Source organism: Erinaceus europaeus, chromosome 17 (assembly GCF_950295315.1).
Source record: "Erinaceus europaeus chromosome 17, mEriEur2.1, whole genome shotgun sequence".
In the NCBI taxonomy this organism is placed as follows: Eukaryota; Metazoa; Chordata; class Mammalia; order Eulipotyphla; family Erinaceidae; genus Erinaceus; species Erinaceus europaeus.
The window spans coordinates 67,392,690-67,409,232 of NC_080178.1; the positions used below are offsets into that span (position 1 = coordinate 67,392,690).

The following is a 16,543-nucleotide window of genomic DNA, read 5'->3' on the forward strand; positions in this document are numbered from 1 at the left end:
TGGGCAGGGAAGGAAAATGATGAAATTCATAGTAACATCTCCCCAAATCCATACCGCCAAACTGAGTAGGTGAATGAACCATTTAAGCAGCTGGTCACCCGTTCAAACGAACCTCCCTGGGCGCTCTCTTGCCCAGGTCCTTCAATGGGAACTGGAGTCACCAAGATGAATCAGCTACTCCCCCCACCAGTCCTTCACAAGCTCTTCCCACTAGCGTGGGAAGCAGACACATGGAAATACAAAACTACAGTGTGACAGGTGTCACGATATTGACATATTCAAACTGCTATGCCAGCAAAGAGGAGGAAATATCTAAAGGTGGAAAGAATAAAAAGGCTGCCAGAGATAGGGATATTTCAGGTGTCTCTTGAGGGACAAATAGGAGTTAGATAGATACATTGAGAAAAATAGTGAATAAAAGTACAGAAAATGAAAATAAAGAAACATGAACCAGTTTGGCAAGAAGGCAAGGCTCAAAACGGTACGCAGTATCTGATGTCTTTATGACCCACTCAGATGTGTCCTCGCTCCTCTAGCTGCTTTCACCACCCGTTCTTTAATTATCTAGTTCTTTTAAAAATATTATTTATGGGGAGTCGGGCTGTAGTGCATCGGGCTAAGCGCAGGTGGCGCAAAGCACAAGGACCGGCATAAGGATCCCGGTTCGAACCCCGGCTCCCCACCTGCAGGGGAGTCGCTTCACAGGCGGTGAAGCAGGTCTGCAGGTGTCTATCTTTCTCTCCTCCTCTCTGTCTTCCCCTTCCTCTCTCCATTTCTCTCTGTCCTATCCAACAACGACAACAACAATAATAACTACAACAATAAAACAACAAGGGCAACAAAAGGGAATAAATAAATAAATAAAATAAATATTTAAAAAAATTTTAAAAATATATTATTTATTTATTTATTTATTATTGGATAGAGACAGAGAAAATTTGAGAGGGGAGGGAGAGTCAGAGAGGAAGAGAAATAGAAAGACACCTGCAGCCCTGCTTCACCACTCATGAAGCTTTCCCCCTGCAGGTGGGGACCAAGGGCTTGAACCTTCGTCCTTGTGCACTGTAATGTGAGCGCTTACCCAGGTGCACCACCACCTGGCCCTTGATTATCTAGCTCTATCAAACTTAGTTCAAATGTCCTCATTTTTCATAATCTGCTTGAGTAATCTCATCATCTACTAGGGCTTCAATTACCATTCAGTTGCTCATGACTCCCAGAGTCTTAGCTCCCCCAAAACTCTCTTGAACCCTAGACTTATATATCCAACTATAGCTTGCATGTCTCTATGTGGATGACGCAGGGATTAGTCCAAAACAGAACGTTTTTCCCTAATTGACTTTCCCTGCTGTGCTTCCCATCTCAATAAAAGGTATCACCATCCACCTTGCTATACCAATCCTGGAAGTCTTATCAACTCCTTCTCTTCTTTCACCTTTCAGATACAAGCTTTGACTATATAACCTTGATTGTGTCTCTGAATTGCACCTAGATCAGAAGACCAGGAGATGTGGGATCTAATCCTGACTGTCACTAATCCTACACATGTGAGGTTCCTCTCCTTGTAAATTGAGGAGGGTCTTTCCATTCCCCGAATCTAGGATTTCCAAGGTTCTCTTTGCAGCCAAAAGTCCTTATAGACTGTAACATGGTCTTTTGACTAAATTCTGTGTTGTACTACTTTGAGTTGATTGGGATGACCAGAAGGTGTTCAAGATGGTCACAGCTGCCTCTATCTCCTTCCCAAATAAAGGTTTTGCTGAGTTTAGGAAACCCATGGGACCCCCTCTACATGGCTTTATTCTGTTTTTCAGGGAACAGGTTATATACTACCCCAACCATGAGTTTTTGCTTAAGCTCATCTCTCAGCAAGAATGTCATTGACCTCTATGTGGTTGAGACAGCACCTGACCCATAGGGTGCTCAATATATGTTGGTGACAGGATTCCAATCACAGCAGTTCCCTCTAGCCAGACTGAGCCATGAATAAGACATATGAACAAAGTTCCAAGGAAAAAAGGCCTCAGGTTAAGGTATTTCCTGCAGCAGAAGGTAGTAAGTGCAGTGTCACTGAAAGCATGCAAGCCAAGAGGGGCAGGGCACTTGTCAGGTCTGCAGCTCTGATTCTAATTCTGCAGCAGATTCTGCTAGAGGATGAATGGGCCCTGATGAGCGGGACAGAGGGACAGGGGGAGCCCTGTGAAAAAGGGCTCTGCACCTGCTGCAGCCTCCCAGATCTTCCTACAGACCAAGGACCAGTCTCAAAGATCCCTCACGTCAGAAGCTCCTGGCCTGTCTTCAGTCCAGCTGACCTCTCTGGGGTGCAGCCTGCCCCTCCAACCTGCAACCATCTGTCCCTGCAGGTTTGCAGCCCAGGATCTGCAGCCAAGTCCAGAAGGGGGGAGACCAGGATTAGGGAGGGGTCTGGGGTCCTCCAGGAAGAACCCAGAATATAAGGGGAATCCTGCAAGGAACCACCTTCGAGTGAGGTTTCCTGTCCAGAAAGCAGTGCTGGAGAAGGAAAAGTGTGTCCTTCATCCTGGCTGGGGGCTATTAGGGTGCGGGAAGGATGGAGGGGGGCAGATGGGGTGGTGGTGTCTGCAGCAGGGAGAAAGGAGCCTTCTGCAAAGCCGGGCCACGAGATTCCAGAGTCCCACTCAGCAACCCCACCCGCCCCCCCCCACCACCTCCGCCAAGACACACAAGCTCCCAAACCCCGCGCCCCCCGCAACCATCATCACCCATCCATCCACCGTCTCCCCCCAAACATGGACCTCACGTGAACAGCCACAGCCCGAAGAATCCCCCCACTGCTCCCGCGGACACGCCTCACGTGGAGAGAGACAGGCATGGCCTCAGAAAGGCATCTGAGCTCCCACGCACAGACCCTCGGACGGACACACCGCCGCTCCCACCCGCACCCGGAGCCGGGCGGACAGACACAGGGACGCACCCGATGTGCCGCCCGTCGCACTCACCGCGGCAGGAGCAGGATGGGAGGGCCGAGGGCCGAGGGCCGAGGCCCGGCTGCGGCCGCTCGGAGCACCGCCGCGCTCCCCTGGCTGCCAGCGCCCTACCGCCCCGCACTGCCCGCGGTGCCGCCCCGCACCCGCGCCGCCGCCGGACCCGCCGCACAGGCCGGAGGGAGGGGCCGGGCTGGGGCGGGGCTGCGGGCCCGCCGGGGGAGGGGGCGGCTCGAGGCCCCAAGACCCACCCACGCCCCGCCCGCCCTGCGGAGGCCCCGCCTGCACCGCCCCACCCCACCCGCACTGCCCCCCACCCCCTTACCCCTCCCCCCCCTCCGAGGGCGCTGGTTGGGGTGGCCTCCGCCGCCGCCAGGCTGAAGAGTCCGAGAACCGGATCCCGGATCCTTGGTCTCCGCTCCCGACAGCTCCAGGGAAGGGCGGGGACTGGGAGGAGACTCCGGCAAGAAAAAAGGGCCGCTGGGCAGCAGGGGTTTCGGACTGTGGAGCTAGCCCGGCTGCCCTCTGGAGGTGCCCCAGGTGGCCTGCGGGGCGTGGGCACTTCTGTACAAACGTGCCGCTTGGGGGTCTGTTGAGCGGGGGGAGCAGGGATCAGCAGTACCTCGGCACGGATCTCTGGGCTGTGGAGAGGCTCCAAGGTAAAAGGCCAGTACCCCGAGCTCGGAGAAGGGGCTCACAGGATAGAAAGAAGGAGGGGGGTGTGTGATTTGGCTCTAGGTGTCTGTCTTTCCCTCAGGAACCCTCTCCCGAGGTAATTATGGTTCAGACCATCCAGTGACGCCCTCACTCCAAAAAGCCAGAGCAATTTCCAGATTCATCGCTCTGTGGAAAAGCAGCCCCGGTGGAAAATAATGAAAATTATAATAACTGCAGGGACTGAGTGCGTATTACGTGCCAGACACATAGCTGATCACTTCACGTTTATTATCCCGTTTAATACTTGTAACCTTAATAGGTAGCTTCTTTTATTACCCCAGGAAAGGAGCTGAGGGCTGACTCCCCAGACGTTAACCTAAACTGAGATCACTCAGCTAGAAAGTGATGTAATCAGGGTTTGAGTCCTACTTTTAGGTCCTGCCTTCAATCACCTGAAAATCCAGTACCTTTCATGGGGGAGGGGGGTTATACCTCGACAAATGCCATCTAATAATGAACTCCAGTGAGATGACTGTAGGTTGATCAAAGCCCAGGCAAGTTGCAGTTATCTGTGACAAAAGAGCAAAACTGGGCTTCAAGGAGAACCTGGCGAATGGGCTGCCCCTCCCCTTCCCCAACATGCCAGAGAGGGGAGAATGTTGACACATTGTGTCCTCCAGTCAAGGAGCAGGAGGGTGGTGGTTTACCTATCAGGGCACTTTCTGGTTTCATTTTTGGGCTTCAACACCTGTATGCACTAGGGGGCCCTGGGAACCACCAGAGCCTTTTGTCTGCCCATTTGGGTCAGCACAGGTGCTTCTGTGCTTATCAATGAGCCTCAGACACGGTTTGTACTTGCTCTGGAGTTTCTGGCTATGGCTCCCAATCTGAGGTCAAGACAGTTAAGATTTCACAGCTCTTTCTCAAAGGGCAAAAGTTCCTAACCTAAGAAGCCTAGTGTGATCATGGCCTCTACAGCATTCTTCAACCCCCCTCCCCACTTTTTTTTTTTTTTTAAATCAAAGCACTGTTCAGCTTTGGCTTACAGTGGTGCTGGGGATAGAACCTGGGACCTACGGTGTCTCAGACATCAAAGGCTTTTTGCATAACCATTATGCTATCTCCCCAGCCTCCATTTCTCTTTTTAGTCGGATAGGGATTCTTCCCAATTCCTTTTTCGCTTCACCACTCATGAAGTTCCCCCCCCTACCCCGTAGATGGGGAGCAGGGGCTTGAACCCTGGTCCTTGTGCACTCAACTAGGTGCACTACACCTGGCCCTGATTCTCCCCAATTCCTACTCAAGGCTTGCACATATATTGGTCTCTACCTTGGATACTCTTTACTTCTCCTCTGCTTGTCTTTTCACCCTTCAGTTCTCAGCTTTCGTGCTGACATCCCCACCTCCACCCCAGCCCAAGTGAGCTGTCCCTCCTCTGTGCTCCCATAGCTCCCCGTACTTCTGTATCCTAGTACTTATCACTGTTGTTGTTGCCTGGTTACTTGTCTCAATCCCTCACTAGGCCATCAGCACTGTGGGCAAGGGACTGTGTTTTATTCACTGATGTTTCCCTAGGGTCTAACACACTACCTAGCAAAGCACTCAATAATATTTGCTATATGAATGAATGAGTACATGAACATCACCATCCCAACCCCCCTTTAGGCCCTGTGGCCTTAAGCTTCACCACTCTATTCATCTTCTTCACCATCCCTAGCTTAATGGGGTAAGTAAGCTTTGGTTCCAGCCTAGGTGAGAAAGAGTGTAGGTAGTCAGAATTATCCCAAAACCAGTGACTTGAGCTCTCTGGTCCCAGCTCTTCTGATTTCATAGGATTTTGATGTGTGATTACACTGAGCATTTACTTCTCTGCCCAGCCCACCCTCCTAGAGTCCCCCCACAAATTGACCTCACTGGGCCTGCTTTTATGAAAGGTTTATTCCTAGTGCTAGGTTCCCATCTGCCAGGACTCTACGCACAATTCAACTGGGTGGGAAGGTGAGGAGAGGCCCATTTGGATGCTGAGCCAGAAACGGAGCTCCCCAATTATCCCTACCCCTTTGGTCCCAGTCCCCTTCTCTGCAATGGACACGCATAGAGGAGGGTCAAAGGGTAGTGGAGGCAGCATAACTGGCCCAGCAGAGCCCACGAAGAGCTGCCATTGGCTGACAGGGCCTTTTGAGACTCTGCCATTGATCAGGGTGCACACCCCCAGAAGCTGGGGATAGGCCTGAGGAGTGGTGCCATTGGCCAGGGAGTGATTCTGTCATAGCCTTTGGCTGTGGAGTGAAAGGTAAATATCTGGGAATGAAGCCCAGTGGGCAGGAAGATAAACAACAGGGCAGCAGCTGCTAGATCTGCAGGCCCTTCCCTACCCACAACAGGGTGGACAGAACTGGTGTCGGGCCCCAGCCAGAGAAAGGGAGCCCAAGCCAGAGGGCAGGTGGCAAGGGATGTCCCGTGTCCAATCTTCCCCACCCTGGGTCTGCCTCTCCCATTGTCCTTGATAGAGGGTTGGACTGGGAGCAGCTCACTGCTCCTCTAGCCAGGAGGGCTTCTCAGCTCCTGGAGGCCGCAGCTTGATGTTGAACTGCTGTAGGGTCTGCTCCAACTGTTTCTGGTTCCCGGCGAAGTAGGCGGACACGGCATTGTGAAAGAGTAGCAGCTGCTTGTGCATCACCTTGATCTGGGGGTCCAGCAGGGCATCTGAGGCTGGACTCATGCCCTTCTTGGGGGGCTATGAGCCGAAGCCCAAACCAAGGGTGCGTGGATTCTTGCTCCAAAGGTGATTTGGGAGGGGGGGGAGGGGAGGGGATAAACTCCACCAATGGAGTCAAGTGAGGGGTTAATCTGAGGGGAGGAATGTCACTTAATTTGCTAGGCCTGGGTTCTGGTACCCTAGCTCGGGGTGATGGGTCGATGTTTTTTTTCCCAGTTATGTTCCTGGGACTGATAGTCTTCCTCTCAAAGAAAAGAGTCAGAGATCAAGGGGAGAGTGGTCTGAAGAGGCCCAGGGGTTGAGGGGATTAGAGAAAGCTTAGTTAGTGCTGTAGAAGGGGAGGGGGGCTGGGGTCAAAGGGATGGGGTTAGCACCTTATTTTCTTCCAGGAACTTGAGCTTGATGGCCACATCTCCCCGCAGCTTCTCATATTTGTCCCGATGGGCCTGGAAAGAGGCCTGGGCACTCTCGAGTCGACCGCGCATCCCTGCATCCCGGGGGCCTAGGCTCAGCTCCTCTAAGTCTGTCCGGTAGGCATCGTATTCCAGCCTGGGGAAGGGGGTGAGAGAGGCTGTCTCCACCCCCTCCGTCCTTCACATTCTTCTTTCGGAATTCTTGGGCCCCCAATGCTCAAACTTCCACCCATGCCAACCAACTCCCAAACCCCTAGGCCCTACCAAAGCTCACACCTGGCAGCTTCATACTGTTTGACAGTCATGAGTGTGTCTTCCATGGTCTTGGTGACCAATGTGTTGATGCTAGAAACAAAGAAGTTCACAGCCCCTAGAAGTGTCTCTCCATTCTTACACAGCAGCTTCTGCGTCTCTGCATTGTAGCCAAATTCCTCCTGCAAGAAGGGAGGGACAGACCTTGGGCAATAAGCGTTCCTACCTGACTGAAGTTGTGGGGCCCGTCATTCCAGATTGTTAGTGGGGTCACCCTGGAAATGCCTAGGGTAGAATGTGGAGGTGGGGTTCTCGGATAAGGTCAGAAGACTAGAACAGGGAAAGCCAGCGCAGCAGGCAAAAGAGGGGCTCTGATTAGGCTGAGCATCTAAGGCACTTTTCACCAAGGCAGAGAAGGGTTATTCGTGAGGCACCTGGTGTGTCTCCCCCCTACCCCACCTTCTGGATCTCTGTACAAACCCTTAGGTTGCCTTCACAGGTAAGTTCTGCTGGGGGCAGAGCTGGGCTCACCCTGCAGGGGTTCTCCCTCTAGGCTGCAGGAGGGAGGGAGGAAGGCTGAAGGCTGACTGCCTGGGAGGACCTGGGACTAAACCCCCCTCCCAGTGCAACCTCCCCTTCTCCCTTAGGCACCTGAAGCTCTGGGGACTTCTGGCTGAGGTCAGCAAAGGCGTCACCCAGTGCATGCTGGGTCTGTAGCAGGCTGTAGAGGTGGGCCGTCAGTGCCCGGCCTAACTGCAGGACACTCTCATACTTGCGCTTCGTCTCACGCAGTAACTCAATCTGTAGCTCTAACTCTAGGTCCACAGTCCGGGAGCCTCGGCCAAATCGCTCTGATAACAGCTGTTTTGTGCACTGATTGGGAAGTGGGGAACAGGTCAGACTTGAGCACCCTACCTTCCCAACAGGTATCTATCTAAGCATCCCCAGGCGCCGTATCTCCGTCATATATGGGGTACGAGGATTGGGGAGAGAAAGGGAAAAGATCAACAGGGAGAGTTTTAAGGGAGAGGTGCTTAAAGCCCACCTTATATGTGTTGATGCCCCATTTCTTGACGATATCAAACTTCTCTCCAGCGATGCCCCGAGCCACCTCATCCCCGGGGCCAGCAGGAGTGGCACTGTGAGATGGATGGCGGCCAGACCCTAAAGGACCAAGTTCTCTGACACCAGCCTCTCTCAGATACAGACAGACATCTTGGTGGCTCCACCAATACTTCCCTCCCAACATATGGACATGACTATTCATGCCTATACCCTGAGACCCAAATCCCATCTACATCAGACCTTGTTCTGAGGTGAAGATGAGGATGTGAAGAGGGAATTATTGGGTATAGGAAACAAAAGAAAATGTATGTGTATGGGGGGGGGGGGTGGCAGAGGAGGGGGTGAAATGGGAAATAGGGGCCAGTCAAGGATGACAGGCCTGTATGACAAGAAAAATAGTCAGCATTCCAATATGGAATCTTAGTACGACAGTCAGGGGTGTCTGCTATAGTCTAAAATGAAACTCTGACAAGTCTGAGTTCCGGACCAGTGCATTTCAGGGGCCAAATGGCAAGCAGGGACAGATAAGTCAGAAAAGTTCACAGGGGTCATTCTAGGAGAAGGTCCCAAGAAGTAATTCGAGTTCCCTTAGACATATCCTAAGCTCCCTAAAACCATTCCTCTCCCACTTTCCACTCAAACATCCTGTCCTATCTGGTCATTCATACCTGTGGGGATGAGTCCATCACCAGAGCCCCCATAGCCACCAGACACAATGCTGGTTTCATTGAGGTTGGGTCCTGACACCATCACCTGCTGGAGGTCCTATAGGCCAGAGAAGAGGGGGGCTTCAGGAACATAGGGGCAGCTGGAGCATTTGGGGGGTGAGTACAAGCTTGAACTGAAGCATCTTAGAGAGAGCACACAAGGAAAGTCTGCACAGAATCAGAATGAAGATTTGTAAAGAGATTGAAGGGAGTTAGGGAAATCAGGAGGAAGCTACTGAAATAATGGCGAAAGCTTTTTGAATTCCTGAGGTGCGGGGTTCCTAAGCTGAAACAATATGGAGAAGAATCAAACAGAAGCACCTGCTCCAGCCCGTCGTCCTCAGGAAGCTGCCCAGCCTCGCCGTTCCCATGGATGGGGATCTCCATTGTGGCTGCCTTCCCTAGGATCCCGTCCGTCATGGCTAGGGAAGGGACTGGAGTCAAGGTCTCCACCCCAGTGCCCTGCAAATCCCAACACAGACAGGTTTGGAAACTGGCCAGTGCTCTAGGTCTCCCCTCCCGCTTCTGAGCTTTGAGAGGGTGCTCCAGGGCACGAGTGTTCTGACGGCTCAGAACACTTCCCTCAGGTTTTTGTATTTCTCCCCTCCAAGGTGCATACTTTTACACATGCACACCCTTAGGTGTCTCCTCATGACCCCGCCAGAACTGGTGATCGTTCATGCATTCAACTGACATTTAATGTCCATGAGTCATGCATTATTTGAGGCAATGGAAATGCAGCAAGGAACAAGAGAAAGTCTGTATTCTTGGAGAGTATCCCCATGCAGGTATGGCCCCCCCTGCCGCCCCCATCAGATGAACCCCTTTCCAAGGCTCAGGTGCCTACTAGCCCCCATCCAGTTTTGTCCTCCATTGCTTGGCCTTTTACACTCCTTTAGTGTTTCTTCCCCTTTCCTTCAGGTGATCTCCTGCTCCTCCATCTCATGCACCTCTTCTTCCTCGGGCCCTCCCCACCAGGCCTTAGGTGAATCAGTGGCTGTATGTTCCCGGCCCCTGGGAAAAGTCTCCTTTTCCTAGGACATAGGTGATCCCTTCCAAAGTCAGTTATGTCTTTCCAGGTGGGAGTCCCGGCCCCTCCCCCATACACCTGGGCATCAGGTGTGTCCTCATCTTTCCCCAGGGCTCTGAGACGTCTTGCCCTTAGGACAGGTTCATGCATTCAATTCCTCCGCCCCCAGGTTTGTCCCTCTCACCTCGGGCCGGGCAGCTAGTCCCCTCAGGGCGCCAGGCCCGGGCTGCGCGGGGACCTCTGGCTCCAATTCCCGTCGCGATCTTAGCAGCAGGTCAGGGACTCGGGCGGAAGTGACGTCCCCCCCCCGGGCAGAAGAAGCCGGCCACGTCGCAGATTTTAAGGGCGGACGTGACGTAGTAGGGGCGGGGCGAGGGCGGTACTTGAATCCACTCCTCTTCAGTCCCTGAGGAACCAGGAGAGATTACTTCCGGGGCGTTACCCAGACGCCGGGACGCAATTGACGTAGGTCTACGCCGGTGTCGTGATGGAGCAGCAGCAACAGCAGCAGCTGAGGAACGTGAGTAGGAGCTAAGACGTGTCCGTGTGGTTCGTTGAGCTCCCCATTCGCCTACTGGGAGCCTCAGGAAACGGGGGATTCGAGGGTTAGGGATATCCGGGTGTGGCGCGCGCGACCTTAACTGGAGGCGCGCACTCTGACCACGAGTTCGGGTCCCCTTCCTCCCCCAGTTGCGGGACTTCCTGTTGGTCTACAATCGGATGACGGAGCTCTGCTTCCAGCGCTGCGTGCCCAGCCTGCACCACCGAGCTCTGGACGCCGAGGAGGTGGGGAACCGAGCGGCAGAGTTCACCTGGGGCCCCCGGGTTCCTTTTAATTTAACCACGACCCGTTTTCTTCCACCCCACTGTCCCGGCCCCCCCGGAACTGACCGGGAGGGGGGGGGGACGGGCCGGACCGGACACCTTTGGCCTCCACTTCCGCCCCGTCTTCCCTCCAGGAGGCCTGTCTACACAGCTGCGCCGGCAAGCTGATCCATTCCAACCACCGCCTCATGGCCGCCTACGTGCAGCTCATGCCCGCCCTGGTGCAGCGCCGCATCGCGGACTACGAGGCTGCCGCCGCGGTGCCAGCAGTTGCCGCTCAACAGCCGGGAACCTCGCCGCCCGGCAGCTAGCCGGCCCCGGCCCCGGCCCCGGGAAAGGGCACAGTGGAACCTGGGACTCGAGGTGCAGGTGCGGGCCACGGGCCGAGTGCTGCCTGTATAGAATCAGGGGCTGCTTGAGACTTGGGGGTAGGTCCCGTTGCTCCTACAGGGGATAATAAACCCGCTTTTTTTTTTTTTTTTTTTTAAACTCTGGTTGGTGTATATGCTGCTTGGGGACACATTACTTGCTCCCCTGACAAGATCTTTTGTCACTCGGTGCAGATCTGCCGGCTTCAGCCCTGGCAATTGAGAAATGGCTTTCTCCAAGTAGACTCACAGTCCTCTGATTGAAACAGGGAGCAGGGTCTGTGAGTACAGTTTTGGTACCACTTTCAAGGTTGGATAGCAACAGGAAGTTTGATTCCTGCCCACGTGACAGGAAATGGCACTGTGTCTGCCTGTCCATAGATCTGTGACTGAAGTCGCTCGTCGTAAGCAACATACACAGATGTAAATTTGTATGTGTGTGTAAGTTGTGTTACAAGAAGGCCTTCTGCTACATTTCGGGAGAGGACGTAATAAACTAAATACAAGAGATCAAGAAACTGTTGAGCTTTGGAAAAGCGTACCTCCTAAGATGTCGTTCCCAGAACAGAGGTGAAATTTGTAAGTATTCTGGAACTTAATCCATTTCCCCAGGCTGTTACTTTCGTACTATTGTCTCTTCTCAAGATGAGCAGTAAAAGCTTTTAAACAAAAAAAGATCTCTTTGCTTGTCTTCATTGGCAGTTAGAAAGGGGGAAAACTTGGGGAACCATACTCTGCAAACTAGTCAAACTTGAGTGTGAGAAACCCAAAGGAGAAGTAGATATTGGCGGTTATTAAAAAAAAAGAAAAGGACAAAGTAAAAAAAAAAAAAACTTCAGTATCCAAGGAGATGACAGTTAATAAAGTGTTGGACTTAATGCATGAGGTCCAAAATTCATTCTCCAACATCACATGTGCTAGAGTAGTTATCTGGTTCTTCTCTCTCTCATAAATAAATAAATCTTAAAAAAAAAAAAAGTGGTTTTTTTACTTAAACCTGGGACTTTGGAGGTGACACGATAGATAAAAAGTTGGACTCTCAAGCTTGAGGTCCCTAGCTTGATCCCTGGCATTGCATAAATTAAAAAAAAAAAAAAAGAGAGAGAGAGAGAGAGAAAGAATCTCTCCTTGGAAGTTAAACAGCTTGTGAACTTCTTAAATTCCAGAGTTGGGAATGGGAACATGGCATATAGTACTGTGGGTAAGAGGAGCCTTCCACATCAGTATATGTCTGCATACTTGGAATAAACTTTCAGTGTTGTGGTCTAGGAGGTGGTGCAGTGGATAGAATATTGAACACTCCAGTTTGAAGCCCTGAGTTCAATCCCCAGCAGCGCATGTACCAGAGTGCTATCAGGTTCTTTTCTCATTAATAAAATCTTCTAAAAATAAAAAAATAATCTTTCAATGTGAATTACCCATGTCTCTATTGCATAGTGAGTAATTTTCAAGAAAGGCTAGAAATACATCTAACCATAAAGCCTGGATTCTTAGACCTTGATAGCTTAAATTTGCTTACTTGTCTATACTTATAAGGACTGTCCCTAGGTATGGTTAACCAAATGTCCCACAATCTGACCCATTAATAATTTTTTTTCCTCTGATTTTGTTTTAATTTATTTACTTATTGGATAGAGACAGGAAAATTGAGAAAGACACAGCTGCTTATTCATTCTTGAAGCTTTCCTCCTGCAAACGGGGACCAGGGGCTTAAACCTGAGTCTTTCACATTGTGACATGCTCAACTGTGTATGCTACCATCCAGCTTCATTAAATTTCCAATCTCTTCTGTTATCTCTGTTTATATTTATGTTCCTTAATCAGGAAAAGAACCCTATTACTATCACGCGTCTTCCAGAGTCACTGAAATCTCACTCAAGTCCCTCATATCTCACTCAAGACTTACTCCAAGTCTTGTCATAAAACCATTTCCATATGAGAGCAAAGAAATATTTTGAGTTCAAGAATAAACATTGACGAAGCTTTATGCTTTTGCTGAAAATACACACATTGGGGGCCTGGTGGTGGCACATCTGTTTGAGTACACCTTACAATGCTCAAGGACCCAGGTTCGAGTCCCCCGTCCCTACCTGCAAGGGGAATTCTTTGCAGGTGGTGAAGCAGTGCTGCAGGTGTCTCTCTGTCTCCCCTTACCTTCAATTTCTGGCTGTCTCTATTCAATAAATAAAAATAATAAAACATTTTTTTTTAATACACTTATTGGACAGAATTAGTGTTCCTGCAGTTGTGGCTTCAGAACTTACTGCCTGCTCCTTCACCAAGACAGTAACCATTATCGAGTTAGTACTGAAGTTACCTTGGTTTACTTAGTGATCTTAATGTTCCTGAATTCAGAGTCATTTCCCAGGTTTTGACTTACGTTACTTCAGTTTATCACCTTTTCAGACTCATCTGCCTCCACCCTCAAACCTACAGGTTTCTTTTGAGTCCTGTTTTATTTTTTTGTCTAAATTTTTCTGGAATTGTTTTATATCTGCTTTGAGGGGGTTTATATATAGTGTTTTTATTTGGTGGGATAGAGATAATGAAAGAGGAGGGGGAGATCTAAGGAAAGAGAGATCCCTTATGAAGCCTCTCTCCTGCAGGTTGGGCCTGAGTATGCCACTGCCTGCCCCCTTTGAGCTTTTTGGATACCAGTAACTCCAAGATAACTTGACTGATCTGCCCTGAATTATCGCAAAAACACCCCAAACTCGGTATTTTCTTCCGGAGATTTCCTCCTGTGCTTAATATTTATCCAGTTACCTTGGTCCCCTCACTCAAATTGCCAAATCCTTCATTAGTTTACATTTCTGAATATCCTTTGATTCTGTCTGCTTCTTTCCATTTTAACAATCTCCCTCTAGATCATTGCAATTTTCCTGTATCCACCTGCAAATCTACCTTCCATTTATCTGCCAGAAAATACGGATGCTTACAGTCTTAGAATAATTGTTTTCTAGAGCACTGGTCAACTTTAGTTTGTGGTGGTGCTGGGAATTGAATTTGGGACCTTGGAGCCTTAGTCATAAAAGTCTTGGATAAGCACCATGTTATATTTCCTTTTTTATATATATATATTTATTTTCCCTTTTGCTGCACTTGTTGTTTATCATTGTTATTGCTGTCACTGTTGTTGGGTAGACAGAGAGGGGCAGAGAAAGAGAAACACCTGCAGACCTGCTTCACCTCCTGTGAAGCGACTTCCCTGCAGGTGGGGAGCTGGGGCTCAGGAGCTCGAACTGGGATCCTTGCACCAGTTCTTGCGCTTTGCGCCACCTGCACTTAACCCACTGCACTACGCCCAACTCCCCCTATATTCCCATTCTTAAGATTTGAAAAAATAATAAGTGATATTTACACATGACCTTCAAAGCCCTGCATTAGCCAGCCTCTCCTTGCCTCAGCTCTATTTTATCATTGACAGTATTATTTACTGAGATAAATTTAGTTGAATCACTTTATTTTATTTTCCTCAAGGATTATCACTGAGGCTCGGTGCCAGCAGTGAATCCACTGCTTCATTTTTTCATTTTTATTGGATAGGACAGAGAGAAACACAGAGAGGAGGGGAAAATAGGGAGAGAGACAGAGAGACACCTGCAGACCTGCTTCACTGCTTGTGAAGTGCCCTCCGGTCCCTGCAAGTAAAGAACCAGGGGCTTGAATCCGATTCTTGCACATGTCCTTGCGCTTTGTACTATGTGCTTAACCCAGTGCTCCGCTGCCTGACCCCCTAGTTGAATCATTTTACACTTCCTCTCTGTGTTCTCACCATAGTAACTTTAAGTTGCTTTAACCTGTTATATATTACTATATATGTAATATAGAGTAGGGTTTTTGCCTATTGCTGTTACTTGACTGTCTGTGGTCTTCCCATATGGTACCCGGGCTTAAATCCTGGGCCTTGCATAAAGTAAGGTCTGCCCTTTACAGGGAGAGCTATCTCCTGGCCCTTTAAATATCTCTTTAACCCTTTCCCTTAATCTCTTTTATCCCCATTCTCTATTGTATCTGCCTTAATCAAACTCATCAGTCCTTATTCTTCTTCTAGCGTTTGTCCTTCTTCTGTAGCCAGTCAACAGCTTCAGGTTGAGCCTGATGTAAAGTTTTGAGACCTCCTTTGAATCTGGAGAGGTAGCAGTCCTTGACTATGTGGGTCATAATCTGTCTGTAGCCACAGGGGCAGTTCGGGTCGTCTCTGGCTCCCCAGCGATGGAACATAGCGGCGCACCGGCCATGGCCTGTTCGATAGCGATTGAGGAGGGCCCAATGATAACGTGCTAGGTCAAAGCCGGGTTGACGCTTGCAGGGGTCTGTGATGAGGTTTTTGTTCTTTACCTCAGCTGACTGCCAGCTCTGTTTCCAAGAGTCTGGAACAGAGAAGTTCAGTGTAGGCGTAGGGGACCAGATTGGGTGACGACACGTCAAGCGTTGAACAGGGTGGGTGAAGATATCCGCGTATATTGGCAGGTCCTGTCGAGCGTAGATGTGGGAAATGAATTTAGATGATGCCGCATCCTGACGAATATCTGGCGGGGCGATGTTGCTAAGAACTGACAGCCATGGAACCGGGGTGGAACGGATGGTTCCAGAAATTATCCTCATGGAGAAATATAATTTGGAATCGACCAAGTGGACATGGGGGCTACGGAACCATACTGTCCTTATAAAGATTACGATCACCTAACAGTTTCTTGAGTCTGAACTCTTGATTAGTTAGGATTTACCTAAAGTACATGAATTAGATTCAAAATAGAAGTTACTTATGGGGCCAGGCGGTCGCACACCTGGTTGAGTGCACACACACAGACACACACACAACTACAGTGAGCAAAGTCCCAGGTTCAAGCCCCTGGTCCCCACCTGCAGGGGTAAAGCTTCACAAGTGGTGACACAGTGTTGCAGGTGTCTCTCTCTTTCTTTATATCCCCTTTCCCTCTTAATTTCTGGCTGTCTCTATCCAGTAAATAAAGGTTTTGACAAAGTGAGCACCACTCATAAGTCATTACCTTTTTCACATGGAGAGGGGAATGACCGTTATACTCCAAACCCCCTTTCTGTCTGAGAGAGGAGGGGCAGATAGGGAGAGACAGAGAGACAACTGCAGACCTGCTTCATGAGCTCTCCACTCCCTCAGTTCCCCTTCATTTTGGACACATAAGTCATAAACCCTCTTTCCTCTTGGATTAGTAGGGGAAGAAACCTGTGTAATTGTACATGTTGTTAATAAAATTTTCTCTATTTCCTACCCATCTGTCTCTTGCTTATTTGTCCAACCTTTGAAGAACCTAAAGGGGGACAGGATGATTTATTTTCATACCCATAAGTATTTTTTTTAAAAGAAATGTGCGTGGGGGGCTGGGTGGTGGACCACAAGGCTAAGCTCACATGTACGGAAGGACCTGAGTTTGAGCCCCCGCTTCCCCACCTTAAGGGAGGCTGCTTCATGAGTGGTCACGTAGATCTGCAGGTATCTCTCTCCCTTTCTATCTCCTCCTTCCCTCTCAGTTTCTCTCAGCCCTACCCAAAAAAAAAAAGAAA

The 16,543-nt window shown here is 50.0% G+C and overlaps 3 protein-coding genes across 8 annotated transcripts in view; 1 reads left to right on the forward strand and 2 right to left on the reverse strand.

Annotated features, from left to right (window-relative positions):
• Nucleotides 1-3,257, reverse strand: part of TRIM3 (tripartite motif containing 3) — a 35,730-nt gene extending 32,473 nt beyond the window's left edge. Inside the window, exon 1 of one of the 2 annotated variants that reach the window (XM_060176952.1) lies at nt 2,979-3,257. The gene's annotated coding sequence lies outside the window, so the exon portion shown is untranslated. The remainder of the gene's footprint in view (nt 1-2,978) is intronic. The other variant, XM_060176951.1, reaches the window with a different exon arrangement.
• Nucleotides 3,258-5,539: 2,282 nt separating this feature from the next.
• ARFIP2 (ADP ribosylation factor interacting protein 2) lies at nt 5,540-10,135 on the reverse strand. Of its 4 annotated transcripts, XM_016190264.2 has the most exons (9): nt 9,991-10,105; nt 9,624-9,810; nt 9,098-9,238; nt 8,738-8,834; nt 8,050-8,168; nt 7,656-7,877; nt 7,029-7,186; nt 6,714-6,888; nt 5,540-6,306 (listed from the first exon to the last, which is right to left on the reverse strand). In XM_016190264.2, exons 2-9 carry the CDS (start codon nt 9,648-9,650, stop codon nt 6,151-6,153), a joined length of 1,095 nt encoding a protein of 364 aa, XP_016045750.1. In that variant the 5' UTR covers nt 9,651-9,810; nt 9,991-10,105; the 3' UTR covers nt 5,540-6,150. The 4 variants fall into 4 exon arrangements, with proteins under 4 accessions (XP_016045750.1, XP_060032938.1, XP_060032939.1 ...); XM_060176955.1 differs by lacking the exon at nt 9,624-9,810 and having other exon boundaries at nt 9,991-10,135; XM_060176956.1 differs by lacking the exons at nt 9,624-9,810; nt 9,991-10,105 and having other exon boundaries at nt 8,738-8,944; nt 9,098-9,231.
• A 41-nt stretch (nt 10,136-10,176) lies between these two features.
• TIMM10B (translocase of inner mitochondrial membrane 10B) lies at nt 10,177-11,674 on the forward strand. 2 transcript variants are annotated; one of them, XM_016190266.2, is made up of 3 exons: nt 10,178-10,326; nt 10,497-10,592; nt 10,766-11,674. In XM_016190266.2, the coding sequence occupies exons 1-3, from the start codon at nt 10,294-10,296 to the stop codon at nt 10,940-10,942; spliced, it is 306 nt and encodes a 101-aa protein (XP_016045752.1). In that variant the 5' UTR covers nt 10,178-10,293; the 3' UTR covers nt 10,943-11,674. The 2 variants fall into 2 exon arrangements, with proteins under 2 accessions (XP_016045751.1, XP_016045752.1); XM_016190265.2 differs by having other exon boundaries at nt 10,177-10,326; nt 10,497-10,902.
• The last annotated feature ends 4,869 nt before the right edge of the window (nt 11,675-16,543 follow it).

Coding starts and splice junctions, on each gene's coding strand:
- ARFIP2 (XM_016190264.2), bottom strand. CDS start 9,650: ATGGAGGACAAAACTGGATGGGGGCTA. Junction 8,835..9,097: donor AGGACGACGGGCTGGAGCAG/GTGCTTCTGTTT, acceptor TCTGGCCTATAG/GACCTCCAGCAGGTGATGGT. Junction 7,187..7,655: donor AGAAGTCCCCAGAGCTTCAG/GTGCCTAAGGGA, acceptor CCCTTCTTGCAG/GAGGAATTTGGCTACAATGC.
- TIMM10B (XM_016190265.2), top strand. CDS start 10,294: ATGGAGCAGCAGCAACAGCAGCAGCTGAGGAAC. Junction 10,327..10,496: donor AACAGCAGCAGCTGAGGAAC/GTGAGTAGGAGC, acceptor TTCCTCCCCCAG/TTGCGGGACTTCCTGTTGGT.